Source organism: Oryzias latipes, chromosome 8, assembly GCF_053564925.1.
Source record: "Oryzias latipes strain Hd-rR chromosome 8, Olatipes_Hd-rR_3.1".
Taxonomy (NCBI): domain Eukaryota; kingdom Metazoa; phylum Chordata; class Actinopteri; order Beloniformes; family Adrianichthyidae; genus Oryzias; species Oryzias latipes.
In genome coordinates, this window is record NC_136244.1 from 6,572,589 (window position 1) to 6,587,500 (window position 14,912).

The 14,912-nt window shown below is 40.8% G+C and overlaps 1 protein-coding gene across 4 annotated transcripts in view; it reads right to left on the bottom strand.

Moving 5' to 3' along the window:
• Window positions 1-218: 218 nt before the first annotated feature.
• The window catches only part of grin2ba (glutamate receptor, ionotropic, N-methyl D-aspartate 2B, genome duplicate a), a 156,873-nt gene continuing 142,179 nt past the window's right edge, over window positions 219-14,912 (bottom strand). For all 4 annotated transcript variants that reach the window (XM_020705462.3, XM_020705461.3, XM_004071951.4 and 1 more), the window contains exon 17: window positions 219-8,766. In XM_020705462.3, coding sequence (XP_020561121.1) covers window positions 6,475-8,766 — 2,292 coding nt within the window. In that variant the 3' untranslated portion in view covers window positions 219-6,474. The remainder of the gene's footprint in view (window positions 8,767-14,912) is intronic.

Sequence of the window (14,912 nt, forward strand, 5' to 3'; positions counted from 1 at the left end):
TTATAATTGTAGATATTATCCTTATTAGAAGTACCTTAATGATGTGGTTTTTTTTTTCCTTTTTTGCCATTTTGTCATGAAATGGTTCCATTTGTTATTGATATTACTTTGTTCGTTTTCCATACAAAAAAGGTGAAGGGGAGTGTTCCCTGGTGTCCAGTATTTACACAGCCTGTACAACTTTTTTTGTGTGGTTTTCTGTTTGTATGGTGTAAAAGTTTTGGTATTATTTCAAAAGAAAAACGGGCCACAAAAAGAGAAAAGAACGGCCAAGAATAATATTTCTGTATAGTATTATGTATACAAGTGATGCTATTTATAAGGTACAATTTTGTCACCCACAGTTATTCGTAATTATTATGTTGTTTCAGTGACAGTCGGTTCTTTCATAAATGTGTGAAATACATTTAGTAGCAACCCCTTATGTGATTTTGACTTAATTGATATTAGGTCTGAGAAGAATGAAAACAAGGAATATGAACAAACACATTTTTGTGCATTATTGTCTAGTAAATCAATAAATAATACCAGTAAACAGGTTTTGTAATGACAGACTAGGAAAGGAACAGTTTAGTTCTTCCAGTTTGTAGAAGGACTCACACCAGTGACTCATTCATAAAAAATTCCATGTTTTAAAGTCAAGTCCAGCTTTTTTCTCACACGTTTTCACTTGTCAGATTCACTGGTATGTCCATCCCTGCAGCGTGATGGTAGTTGGTCCCGAGCGTCAGTTTCCCTGACAGAAAAAAAAACACAAACCTCAGCTGATGTGATAGATTTAAGCCCCTCCAGGATCAGGATGTTCTGGCTCAATGAGTCAATTTCTGGAGCTGTAACAGAAAGTTTTGCCCCGCATGATGAAACTGGAACCAGTCTGGCCTAAAGGGAACTGGAGAGTCTGGACAAGCCCTGCTTTCTCTGCGTGCTGGTTGCAGGTGCTGAACATCTGATAGGGAAGGTTTTAGCTCTTTAAAAACAGGAACTGATTTATCGGCACATTCGGCGTGCCAATCTGAGCATTTTCAGTTTTGGTGGCGACATTTATTGCAAACGACAGGAAATAATTTCGGTCAGCCAGTGAGAAAAATATGGAAACCTAATAGGGTTTATGTGCACAAGGGTGCATTTTTTCACTTTTCAATCACCACTGTGGACGTGAAAGCAGCAGAGGAGAAAAACAGAGTTTCTTCTCTCAGGGCACAGGAGAAGATTACAGCGACTTATTGGAATTAGTAGCACACAAAATGAGAGAGAGGAAATAACTTCTGGATGCATGGTGACAAAATTGCCTATGCACACAGCAAATTACAGATAATATTTGCAGCCTCATATGGAGAGACGCACGGCTAAGCAAAATAAACAAGAAAGCAACACATTTAAGGGCGTTCAGCTGTCAAGGAACACAGTTTAGTAATAGATGGATTCAAATAAAGCAACTCCAGCTGATTCTTTTGGAGCAAAACCACATAAGATGAGACACAACTGCTTATCTTTAATAAGGGGTTGCACAAATGCATTTCAGCTTGGCTTCTCTGTGCTATTGTGCTGGATTTCTCAGCAAAATCGACACTGGCAAACATCCAGTGTATGCACATGTGAGTTTCATGAATGCATTTTTTATATACATATATTTTTCTAAATTCCTTTACCACAGTGATGTCACTCCCAAACACAGAGAGGGAACAGGACAGGCCAGGCCGACAATGGCTCTAAATTCTGTGCGCAATCACCGTTAAAGAGACCAGATCAAAAACCGGGCAGCGAAAGCAACCGCCGCCGAAAAAAAGAAGAAAAAAGGATCACAATATACTGCCTCTATATGCAAATACCTCTGTATAAGTGTAATATTGTATTACATAAATGTGTAGATAATTGATCTCAAAAAGCATTAAGAGTAGCTTACCTTAAAAAGAGAGATTCTAACACAATTCAACTTAACAAAGACTGCTAAAACTAAACCTTTCCCCTTAAATCACCAAACGTCTACACCTACAGTAAATTATCCTCAAATTTTAACAGTGAAAAGAAGAAAAAAGCATTATTCTTAACATAATCGGTAAACTATCAGAATTAACATGAGATTCAAAGAAAAAGAGGTTCAATTATATCACTTATGTCTAGTAATATTTGCGTGTTAACTACATTTTGCATATTTTTGTTGGTGCATTTTCTAGTTTTTACACGTTTTTATTGTGGTTTTGCTTATTTCTTAAACAGCTGTAAAACATAGTGAAAGTTACATCCTGTCTGTCTCTTTACTGTACAGAGTGAGATGGTTTTTCAAACAGAATATTTACAAGGGAGAGACTGAACACACTGATGCTGATTGACGCTCGCTCCACGCTCTTCTCCTCTGTACCTCCGCCTCCTTCCGGCACTGTCTTGCTGATAATGGTTGACCTGAACTTTCAAAGGTGTGTGCGTATAAAAATTCCAGAGATCCCGATCTGTTTATTAGGAAAGTCATGGGGGATAGTGAGAGGCTGGATGAGTCTTATTTAAGGCCAACTCGATCAGTCCTGCTTTATCGTGAACGCTGAGTTTTTTTCACTCAGCTAGCAGAGTTAGTGGGAAGAAGCAGCACTAACAATTTCACAGAGACAGCTATTATAGATGTGTGGAGACGGAGGCTAAAAATCAGGGTCATCGATGTCCACGATCACATTTCCTCCTCCAGCTAACATCTCACAGCCCTTTACCTTCTGACCCCAACTAATCGAAGATCAAAAAACGGATGGAGATCTCCTTGTTTCAAGCATGACAAGTCATTATCAGACAGCATTGGAGAAGAGAATAATGGGAATGATAAGGCATGTCAACTGTACACTAAGTAAAAATTTCTGTGCAATAAATGAGGCCTCTTCACCTAAAAATCAGACAAAAACCGTCTCCTTAAGGAGCGAGGCCTCCACAGCTCAAATTCTCATCCTCATGGTTTTCCCGGGACAGTGTTTCTTCTCAGTTTCAGTTTTTTCAAGCATTTTTCTACTCACCAAACCTGTAAATAAGATGCATCTTTATTTTTTCTCCATAAAAATATGCAACACTCACAAACTGTACTGTTAGGGTTATGCAACATGTGTCCAGCAGAGGGCACTGTAACGGTTGTGTACCACTGGGAAGGAACAGCTGAAGACTAGTTGGAAAAACTCAGACTTGATAAATAATCATGCAAATTAGAGACAAGTTTGACTCGGATTTAGATTGCAGCTGTAGAAAAGGAATGTTGTGGGAATTTGGAATAAAACAGACTTGGAAGGTCCATCAATGACTAGTTAGGTGATGACGTAAAACACTTATTTTCAGATTCTCATTTAAGATTTTATTTCTCACAACTTTGTTTCACATTTCTGCAGCTCTTCAAAATGTCGTTCTTGTATCGTCTTTCTCACAGAAACTAAATTAGGAGCTGTTAAAATACGTTTAAGACAGCCTATCAAGGTTGCACCGGTTTCAGGAAAAGAAATTGTGTTCTGAAGCTCTCTCACTCTCTCACAAACATATTAGGCTTTCTTATCAACTAATTTTCTTGTTGCATTCATAGTTTGTGGCTCAGTTTGAGGTACAACCCCAAGCTTGAGTTTCTTTACATCCTGTAATTCCACCATGGTCCAGATGCTCTTTAACTTTTTCCATTTGGAGACAAGTTTGCTAAATTCTCAAAGTTAGTTTGTTATGGGTTTAATCAAATGGTTTGAGCTAACTACACTAAAATAATCTTCATATTTATGAAGAATAACAAAAATGCTCTGCTTGACCTGTCCTGACCTACTTTTTTGTATAAAATAGGGTAAAAATTGTTTAAAATGAACAGAATTGTCTTTACAGTGTTGAGGAAATAATTCTGCCCGCTGAATTGTACCATATGTATATATGTGTTTGTCAGCTGAACAGTAGAGCCTAAATCCTGTGTTTTAGGCTGCTAATGGAAGCTTAAACTGGGAAATTTTCGGCATATATTAAGTAATGTAAAAACAAAGTTCTTTATTGACAAGCAGGAGAAAAAGCAGAAACTTCACTTTTAAACTGTTCATGAAATGTTTAAAGGGACATAACCCCTCCCCAAAAAAAGAAAAAAAAAACACAAAATGTCCTTGCTTTTTAGAGTTACATTTCTTATTTTCTCACAACATGTAACTGTTCAATATCTAATATTAAATGCCTGTGTACTTGTTGCATTCATTTGTGTTTACTGCTTTTTTGTACAACTGACGGAAAGGAGGCCAGGTGTTTTGACCCTAAAAGAGGATATATATTAAAACATGTACAGAAATGCAAAAATATTACAGTCACTACACAATATGATGGTTATATATTCAGCATTTAACCTGAACATTCAAAAAAATATAGCAAAAACTTTTGCTGCTATCTGTAAAGTAATGAGGATTTTATTTCCCATCCATGAATGTGCAGTAGTACATGATTATTGCAGTTGCTAACTCGTCTCTCATTTGACTTTTATTTGGATGTTCCAGGTTTTTTTTATCTCCTCCTGGTCTTCTCAGACCTCATCTGGTTGCAGCAGATGGTCAGCCAAACAGAATAAGTATTCTTTCTGTTCTTGCTTTTAAAAGTTTTTCTCTGTGGTCACAAGATTTCATCTTTTAGTGTGGAGAAAATATGCCTCCATGTAATCTGTTGGTCACTATAGACTTTATGAATTAAAGTTGATACTATTTTACAGGAAAGGTCTGAACCCAGTTGGACTGTAGCTAGCTTGGCTAATTTGGAGAATTATATTACATATTTTTTTCTTGGTTTGTTGTTTTTCTTGCTATTTTGGGAAGCATTTTGAGACTAACTTTGTTGTAAATAGCCATTAAAAGAAAGTACACAAAATGGAGAGTCAAACAGCTGCAGTAACAAAGGAAAAAAGGTCAGCTGCTCCAAAGTACAACCACAGTGGTGCAACCATAAGGGACTTAAAGAGGTGAACTCTGCTGGACACAATGAGTTAGAAACTGATGCAGCTCGATGAAACCATCTTTACACCCACAACTCGTTTTGAATAAGGATGTGACTTATTCACAGGTTTACATTGTGATGAATCAACGCACATTGTTCAAGCAAAGCCTTCTGCATGAGCATCTAAGACCGTTTCAAAGTAACGCCTTTCACAGAACACAATAGTCAGAGGCTGAAAAAGTAAGAGTCTGGTGAGTGTTATGTAACCTGAATAAAAGAAGTGGCCGAAAGGCTGTTGTGAAGCGAGACACGCCAGTCTATCAGGAACACTGGGACATCCTGAATTCTACAGGTTCATAACACACTTCCCAAACCAAACGTTTTCTTAAACAAAGGCATAAAAGACCTTACATTATTTATTGAAACCGGCAGCAGCAGTCTGCTGTCGATGCCTGCTGCGGTTTTGGCTCATATGTGATGAAAACACAAGCAGCCTGAAAGTGTGCCGGTCAGTCCTGGTGCTGCCACGCGTGGGGGACATTTCCACTGGAGACCTGTAAGGCACGTCCATCCACCCAGCAGCTTCTGACAAAACTTTGTTATTCACAGTAACACAAGTTCAGACCAACAAAAAAACTGCAATGTCTTGAAAACCAGGCTTTCCACAAAGGGCAAAAAACACAAATAAGAGGGATGTAAAATATTAAAGAAAGAGGAAAAAAAACTGGAGTTGAAGACTCAGTCTTTCTGGCTTGTTGGTCAAAGTAAGAACGACCACCCTGCTGCTACCAGGAGCAGATGAAACAACTAGAGATAGCAAGAAATTTATGAAATATCATATTAGTAGAACAGAAAACAAGAACAACTTAGTGATATCATCATGAGTTACCATAAACAGCATTGACGTCTTTGTTATTCACAACATTTTTGTTGTTCTTATACCCTGTTTTTCTATAAGAATATCATTTTCATCCATGATTGTATTTCTCGTAACAAACAGCTCTTTAGGGAGGATGATGAGGAGGAGCAAGGGCGAGAGGAAGAAGGGTGGGATGGGAGCAGATCCAGGCGGCGCCGTGGATCTGGTAAATGTGACAGTGTCTACTTTCTGCTTTGACACAGGGGCAGATGGACAGTTCATTCCTTCCTCAGTAGCACCCAGCAGGAGCCCTCAGACTGCCAACGCACCACAAGGCCAGTGGCGAAGATGAGATGTTGCATCAATACAAAATCAACAAAGGACAGTGGCTTCTCAAATACTGCTGGGACAATTGATGGAGCTGGGGTTTAGAGGATGCATGGGGTTGAGGGGAATGTTCTTTGATGATGATGCAGAATAGCTTTGGCCAGTTAAGAGATAGCATCCCACACCTCCTCAGGATGTCCTGATTTTATTTACCCAGTTGTTTGTTGACATTCTTACCTTTCATTCTTCTACATCAGAGTTGTATCCCTTTTTGAGAACTGTTTTTTTAATCATTTCTGGTTTCTATGTGTGTACAATGTCTTAATCACACCTAACATCTGATGCCTGTATTGCTCTCCTCCTTCTCCTCCCCGCTTCATTTTTTACACATCAGACTCGATGCTGGAGAGTTTCTCATACACATGGCCATTGCTTCCATTGAAGGGACGTGGGGGACCAACCCCCAGCATGGAGCCATGGTGGTTCATTCCACCAAGGCTGAGCTCTTTCGGGAACCGGGGAGTCACATTAGACATAACGCCGGCTGAGGCAGGCGCCGGCATATAAGTCGTTGTACTTAACTGGCTCCTGAAGTCACTACGGCTGTTTTTGGCAGCTTGTTGCTGCTGCTGTTGCTTTGTCATGTAATATTGTTTGGCTCCATGCATCAGACACTGATCGTCGCCAAAGGTGGGTATAAAAGGGTTTTGGTTTACCCGGTCAGGGTAAAGGGATTTGGATAGAGAGAATCCTGCCCCACCTCCTCCTTCCATCAAAGATCTGTCTCTGTCCCTCATGTCTCTTTCTCCAATGGAGCGACGATGGGGGCCTTCACCACCCCTGAAAAGGCCAAATGGTGATCCAGGACCTTTTCGACTGTCACCTCCATAAAACAGTGGGTCTCTGTCTCTGTCTCTCTCTGAGCCCCCATGTCGCTCAAATATGTGTGCAAACGGACTGTTACCCTCCATGTAGCGCTCCTTTTCCTTCAAACTGACACTCCTAGGTGGGGGCAACATTCCCACCATGCCTGGTCCACTCATCCCTCCACCTCCTCCCAAACCCCCGATCAAACTTCCCATCCCACCAGATTCCTCTTTCTGGAGGTCCACAAATGTGTCGTACGAATGTTGGCGCCTCAACTGCTTACCAAGTCCTCCACTCTTCCTTCTCTGCTGGACCTGAGATTGAGACTGAGGGCCTCCAACCATACCTCCAACTCCTCCCCCACCCGTTCCTCCCCCCATCTGTTCCAAGAGGTGGTTGTTGTCCTCACTGATATCATAGAGGTTTCCTGTCTTTTTACAACCTTCGCAGCGCATGCAAGTTGCAGAGCTTGGTCGGCTGTTTCCTCCTCCCGAGGAACCGCAGCCCATTCCACTGCCATAGCCGCCATTTCCACCTCCGTGGATGGACATTTGCTTTCCCCCTCCTCCCCCACTGGCCCGACAGTTTCTGCATTCCCACTCTCCTCCAGCCAACCCAGATCCTCCACCACTCTTTGAATCTGTCTTTTTGGGTTTACTCTTGAGAAAATCCTCCACTGGCACCAGTGAGGTACAGGTTCCAACAACTCCATCTCGACTCCCAGGGCCCTCAGTCAAATCCACATGCTCCCACTGAGGGACACCCTCTTTGGGACGAAACTGATCCAAATAAAAATCCCTAACGCTCTCCTTTTCTCTGAAAAGATACGAGTTCCCGTCATTGTTTCCCCCTCCTCCAGTTCCTCTCTTTCGTTCTGGGGGCAAGAATGGTGGGGAGGCAGAGCGTTGACTGTGGTAGTGGTGGTGACTGATATGGTAGGGTTTCCTCCTGTAGCCCAGCTCAATCTCGTCCAGCTCTCGTCTGGACTTTGCAGAGGCCGGCCTCTTCTTCAGACTGTCTCGGTACTGTTTACGCTTCTTGGCATTACCCTCCAAGTTTCCGTAAGTTACTGTGTGCGTGGAAATGTCTGAAACATCCGAGCGTACATTTCCATCTTCTTCCCCTCCCCTCCCTCCACAGTAGCTATGTCCTGGGATGTACGTGGAACTTGAAGCACCGCCCTTGAAGGAGAACTTCCCGTACACGTCAGGCAGTCCTCCTTTGAATCCTTGGCCTGAAGGGGGAGTCTGTCCGGACAGCAGGTCAAACTTGCTCATGTTTCTGTGTGTCAATGCAGAGCAGGGCTGGGTGGCAAAGATGGGGGCCACCCCTCCTCCGAGGCTATCACAATCAAACATGCCCCCCTCCAGGGAACTCACACTGCCTCCAAGACTGTGGGGCCTGTTGGGTGGAGGGCCAGTCAGCCCCAGGGTTGAGCCATGGTGGTGCAGGTAGTGATCCTGGTAAACATTGCTATCCTTGAGGTGAAGGTTGCCAAATGTCCTCTCCACCTCACTGATGTAGTCACTGAACATGTTGTCTTCTGGTAAGTACGGAGGTTTGCAGTCAGAATGTCCAGCTAAGCTGCGTCGATGCTCAGAGATGTCATAAACTGAGGATTCTCGACGAATGAAGTCCAAAGCGCTGTGTGGCGATCCGTTCACCCCAGACAGAGAGGCCATGTTCTTGGCAGTACGTAAGAGCCGCATAATGTTGGAATGGGTGTTGTTCATGGTTGCTGATGGGGAGTTCAAAGCAGAACTGCTTTTTTCCTCAATCTGCACTCCGTGGATGCAGCTGTAGATGCCCTGTAAGGGGAAAAAAGAGAAGGATTAAAGGGGGATAATATAACACAATTTCCTCCTGCTGGTAAAGAACTCTAAATCTTGTCTGTACACCTACCAGAAATATGGCACACAGAACAAACTGGAGGATCTTTTTCTATAATGTTCGTGAAGCCACAGAGACAAAGACTCTTGCCAAAGCAAAAAAATAAAATAAAAAAACTGATTCAATTCTCAGAGCACCATAAAATATTTGGTCCCCTGCAAGTGCACTAATTCTGTCACAGGGTAAAACACAAGTATTTGATTTGCTGATTCTGTAGGTTTGCCCACTAAATAAATTGGCAGTTTGTCATCCTAATGGGGAGTTCTTTTGAGCAGTGAGAGATTGAAAGTTACAAAGAAAATCAATTTTACAGAATTTTTAGACATTAATTTGCATTTATTTGATGGACATATGTATTTAAACCCCCTTGCTGGAAAGACGGCTTTTGTCAGGTCAGACGTTTCCTGTATTTCATGAGCAGGTTTCCTGTTGTTTAGCAAGTCTGAGCTTTAGTTTTCTCCATAGGTTTTCATTAGGGTTGAGGTCCAGAAACTGGCTGGGCCACTCCATGACCTCTTCAGCCTTTACTTGGGTATCTTAACTGTATGTTGTGGGTCATTATCTTGTTGGAAGACCAAGCCTCCTGGGGGGGTATTCCAGGAAGCATGTTTAAACTAGCCTGAGTTTAAGCCTGAACTCTGGCGGAAATCCGCCTGAACTTGCTTACTCGGGGTATGTCGGTTCCAAAAGACCGGATATAAGTTGGCGTAATTACTCTCGACTTGGTAACCCTGGGTTAGTGCACGTGCGCGGCAGGTACATAAAGGCATTCTCAATGGATCGCCGATTTACGGAGTCACCATGGAAACGCGTGGAGAAAAAAAGAGAGCGCGACACTTCAGTGAGGCGGAGTCTGAGATTTTAATGACGGCGTATGAAGATTATACGTCCATCAAAAAAGTAATACGGCTGCATCATCAAAAAAAAGAGTTTCTGCTTGTAGTAGAAGAACAGACAAAGTAAACGCACGAGTTTCTGATCTTATTTTCATTTTCCTTGTGACGCATATATATATAACTTATCCAATTTTGCCAACTTAAATGAATTAGTTCTATTGGTAACAAGTAATTGAGTTAAATTTATTCAACCTCATTTCTTACGTCTATAAAACTCAGTAATTTTTTTTACAACTCAAATTTACATATTTATTTAACTAAATGTCACATTACTCCAATTCAATTAATCTTTTTTCCATCTTAAATAATTATCATTCTTGAACTCTCATATGTTTACGTTTGAGCCAGCAGATATACTCATTTTTATAACAATTAAAAGGACGGGGGGAAAAAATGCACGGAGTGCAAAATTCATGAAAGAATTCTCCATCATTATACTTACAGCCAGAGAAGGTAGGAGTGCTATATAAACTCATCATCCTCTCCTTCACTCTCACTTATGGTGCAGAGACGTAAGTATAGTAGGACAAAATAACTCAGCAAAACACAGTAAAACAGCTAAAACAGTTAAACAACAAAAACATTTTGTCAAAAAGCCACACTTAAACCCAAATCCGTCCAGACAGGCAAAGGGAATGATATCCCAGAATCCCTTGCGGTGCCGATCTAACAGCAGCACCAAAGTTACACCTACTTAATTGAATTAATTTGAATGAAAGGAAAATAATTGTCTGAAAACTACGTGTTATTTTTAAGGTGACCTAACAAAAAAGGATTTATCTTAACTGAAGCAAATAATTAAGTTAGATCAAAGTTAAAAAGTTTATTTTTCCAACATCCATATGTGGTCTTATCACCCTCTCATGGTGGAAAAAGTATTATCTGAGCTTCTTCATCCACTAAATCATCTTCAAATGGACACGCCATGCTGCTTCATCTCTCTGTAAACAAACTAAGCTTCAACTAAACCTGCTCCGGACCAGATTATGTTCAGAGCATGAGTTGCTATGGCAACTTGACCTACCCTGAAACATACCTCCATTTCTGGAACCGAAAACTGAGGTTATCAACTTCCTTAGCCTCAAACTTATCGTGGGAGCTAGCATAACCTGCTTTCTGGAATACCCCCCTGGTGGAGAGAAGGAGGTTCTCACTTAGGATTTGACATTACATGGCTCCACCCATCCTCCCATCCACACGGCGAAATAGCTCTGTGTAGAAAAACACCCCAAAGCATGCTTTGGCAACTGGGATGGTGTTCTTGGGGTGATTGGCAGCATTTCTCTTCCTCAAAACAGGATGGGTTGGAGTTGATGCCAAAGAGCTCAATTTTGGTCTCATCTGTTCACAGCACCTTCTCCCAATCACTCTCTAAATCATGAAGGTGTTCACTGGCAAACTTCGGGCGGGCCTGCACACGTGCCTTCTCACGCATTGGGACTTTTTAAGCTCTGCAAGATGTTAAGACATTGTGGTGTAAAGTACTCCCAATGGTTTTCTTGGTGTGAGTGGTTCCAGCTGCTTTTAGATAATCAACTAACTCCTGTTGCGTGGCCTCACTGCTCTCATGATCATGGAAACCCTACCAGGTGAGATGTAGTTTTGAGCCCCAGACCTAAAGGTGGATTGATGGTCATGTTCTTGTATTTTGGCACCATTGCACCAGTAGTTGTCACCTCAACCTCCAGCTTCTTGCTGATTGTTTTGTAGTCCATTCCAGCCTTGTGCAGATCTACAATCTTCTCCCTTAAATCGACTGAAAGCTCTTTAATTTTTCCCATGTTGGAGAGTTTGGAGTCTGTCTAATCCGATTCTGTGGACATGTGTCTTTTCTTTGTCATTTTTTATCGCTCATTGTTCAAATGAACCTACCATTAGGATGACACACTGTTGATCTATTTTTAAGTGGGCAAACTTACAAAATCAGCAAGGGATCAAATATTTATGTCCTCCACTATATCTGTAGACACCGTGTAAGGAGAGATGATAGTTTTAGTGGGATTATCTAAATATCAATAGAGAAAAAAAAATAGGAACTGTAAAATTTAGGTTAGTAATAAGTAAAAACAGAAAAGAGGTCCCTGTGAATTAGCTTGATGCTAATAGGAAACATGTATCAGTTTTATGCTGTGACTGGGCTGTGCTTTTAGTAAATGAGAGGACAGTAAATACACAGCATTGTATGGCAAGAGAACTGACATACAAGGTATGACACTGTATAATTTATGGACACTGTAGTCATATAGTCACTGAAATGAGAAAAATCGCCACTGAGCAAATAGTATCAGGACTCACTGAGAGTGCTGTGGCTCAATGGTGGGTGATTGATAAAAGGGAAAGAGCCGTAAAAAACCTCTTTAGACCGAATGGTCAATACTTTTAATCAATGTGATTAGAATTCAGCTGTACAATTTCCTCTGACAGTTATTAAAGACCTCAGTTTCACGAGCCCTCAGTGCCATTGACCACATAACAATCTCCATCACAGAACACGGCCACACCAAGGAGAAAGCAGCTGATCCGTACAGTGACAGAAAGATGAACCGCTCCATTTGCATTCAGTGATGTACGGTACAATATCCAGATAAAAATGGATGTTCAGCTGAAAGTAAACCAGGCGTGACAGATGAGGGCCGTAAAGGATCGGATCAATTCCCGACTCACTTTTTACTCCATTTTTAATCTCCCCCGAACACTTGCAGATTGTTAGGGAAAGATGACGGTGTTACGTGTCAAGCTAACATTCTAAGACCAGGTGACCTTTGTGATGCGGGTCAGGCCGGGGATGAGGTATCATCCTACTGACAACTCATCCCGACGATTTAGATGCAAGTCTTCACAAATCTCCAGGCTCCAGCTCTTTGTTTTCTTTTTAATTGCATTCTGCCCACTGCACTGCAACACAAAAGCTTCATTCCTCATACTGTTGTTACAGATAATGTTATTACTTTTTTTAATTTCACAGTCTGTTAATGATCAAGTATACAAGGCTCAAGAACAGCGCCAACATGAGAGAAGAAAATGGCAAGGGAATCTTGATGAATTTGAAGTCTTCTCCACCTAAATCTGTCTTTCGGGGTTGATCCACTCATCTCCACTTCATCTCTGTCATCCGCTGCTGTGCATAATTTGTCATCACTGCATCCGAGTTCTGATTACAGCCCACCTTCGACCAAATCTGTCACTTCTTTCTTCCCACGACATCAATGACAATCATTCTGTTACTTAGCTTAATCTCAGAACAAGACCCTTTCCTCCTTTAGATTTTTACACCTGGTGCAGTTTAAGGTATGAAAAAACACATTTTATTCATGATCAGATGACAAAGAGTCTGAACTCTCTTTTTCAGTTTTACAGATTAACACCAGGCAGATGAACTTGTCTCAAATGAACCCAGCGATGATGTTAAAGGGCATTATTTCTATTGCTCCTAGAATTAATTGCAGTAATAACAATAAGCTTTATCTAGACTGGAATTTAACAAAGAATCACATCAAGAAATACAGTGAGACTCAGGAAGAAGAAGTGGCGCTTGTTCTTTAGTTGATTTGTTTGGAAATTTTGAAGTTATGACTTAATTTTTGATTCATGATTTATTATGATCAAATTCAACGTAAATTTTCTTCTCTTCCGTAAAAAACATTGTTGCCTGATTAAAAGAATGAGTCTCCATATAACAAGTAATCTAACCCAGACAAAGATTACATGAGTAAATTGGTGTTGCTCTTGCTAAAAATGAACAGTTCAGTATTTTTTTTTTATCAACTGAAGATCTTTAAATTCAGGAAAAGAGACATGAATTATCTGGGATTTCGTGAATCAGTATGAAGAAAGCAAAATTTGATATAAATGTATAATTAGATTTTTTTTAACCCAGCTCTACTAGTGGCTTGAAGACCCACTCGGATGAAAATTTTGTTTTTTCGTGTTTTTAATATGTTCTTGTGGCAGTTTTCTGATGAAATAGATTATTTAAAAAAAAATGGGCCTAAAATTGTATTTCTGAGTATTTTTTCATTCAAGTTGTGAATCAGAAGAAGACGGGAAAAAATACTGTTAGAAAAGGAGTTTATTTCTTATGTAGAAATACAATGGGTGGGCCACAAGCTCCTTGGTCCATTAAAATCTACTGCATCCATTTGCAGACACAGATTTATTTTTGTCTTCGTTTTCCTCGTCTGAGCTGGAATCTGGCTCAAAGCTATACAGCTGGATAGCTCCAGTTTTGCTCGCTGTTTATGTTGCACTGGTAATGTTGGTTGTGAGCTGCTGTAAACAGATGGGTGATGGGAAGTGGGGATGGAGTTACTCCACACCAACTGAACCATCTGTGGTTTTGACGACACACAGTGTTTATTTAATTTTTCAGATCACTGCAAAAACAGACGTCATTTTTGTAAACGAGAACAATCGGTGAGTGTTACATAAAGCCTAATTGGCCTCTGATCTGTTCCCCATTCAAATGATATTGATGCAATCCTTGAAAACAAGGCCGAGTAAAATTAAAGTCAACCGACATTTTCGCAACAAGTGCAACCCCTCGTGCACGCCTGTTAACAATGTGAAATTAACATTAAACAAAATCATCAGAACTGTACGCAGGACCAAACCCATAAATCAGAGGTTTTTTTTTCAGCTCTGCTTTCTAGGACCAACAACAAATCAAACTGAGAGAGCGCAGCAGCATGCAGTACGAGCTGTAAATTCGCCATGTGATTGAGCCTGCAGCGGCTCACCTTCAGAGGCATGTAGTCAATTACACCATAGCCATGTCACAACAATTCCTATGCAAATCAAACACCTTGGGGTGACTTTGGTCCCTTGAGATCCAGTAATCTACCCCTGCCAGTAGGGTGGCTGATTCTTTTGTTGAGTGAATCATTGATTTCAGCTGAGTATTTTGTAAATGTTTGCCTCATGAGCAGAAGAAAAGCCTGAGTTTTAGAATGAAAGGAGAACAATCATTTCTCTGACTCTGCTGTTTGGTTAAGGTGAATATAATATTCCCTCGTTTATCACAGGGGTTAAAATCCATAAATTACTTAAAAGTAGGATTACAAATGTTTAAAGACAGTAAAACTCCTCACTGCAGACTTTATTCACTTTTCCCAGTTTTCTCAGACAGACATGAACATTTTCACACCTTTATCCCTTTAAACTATGAAGGT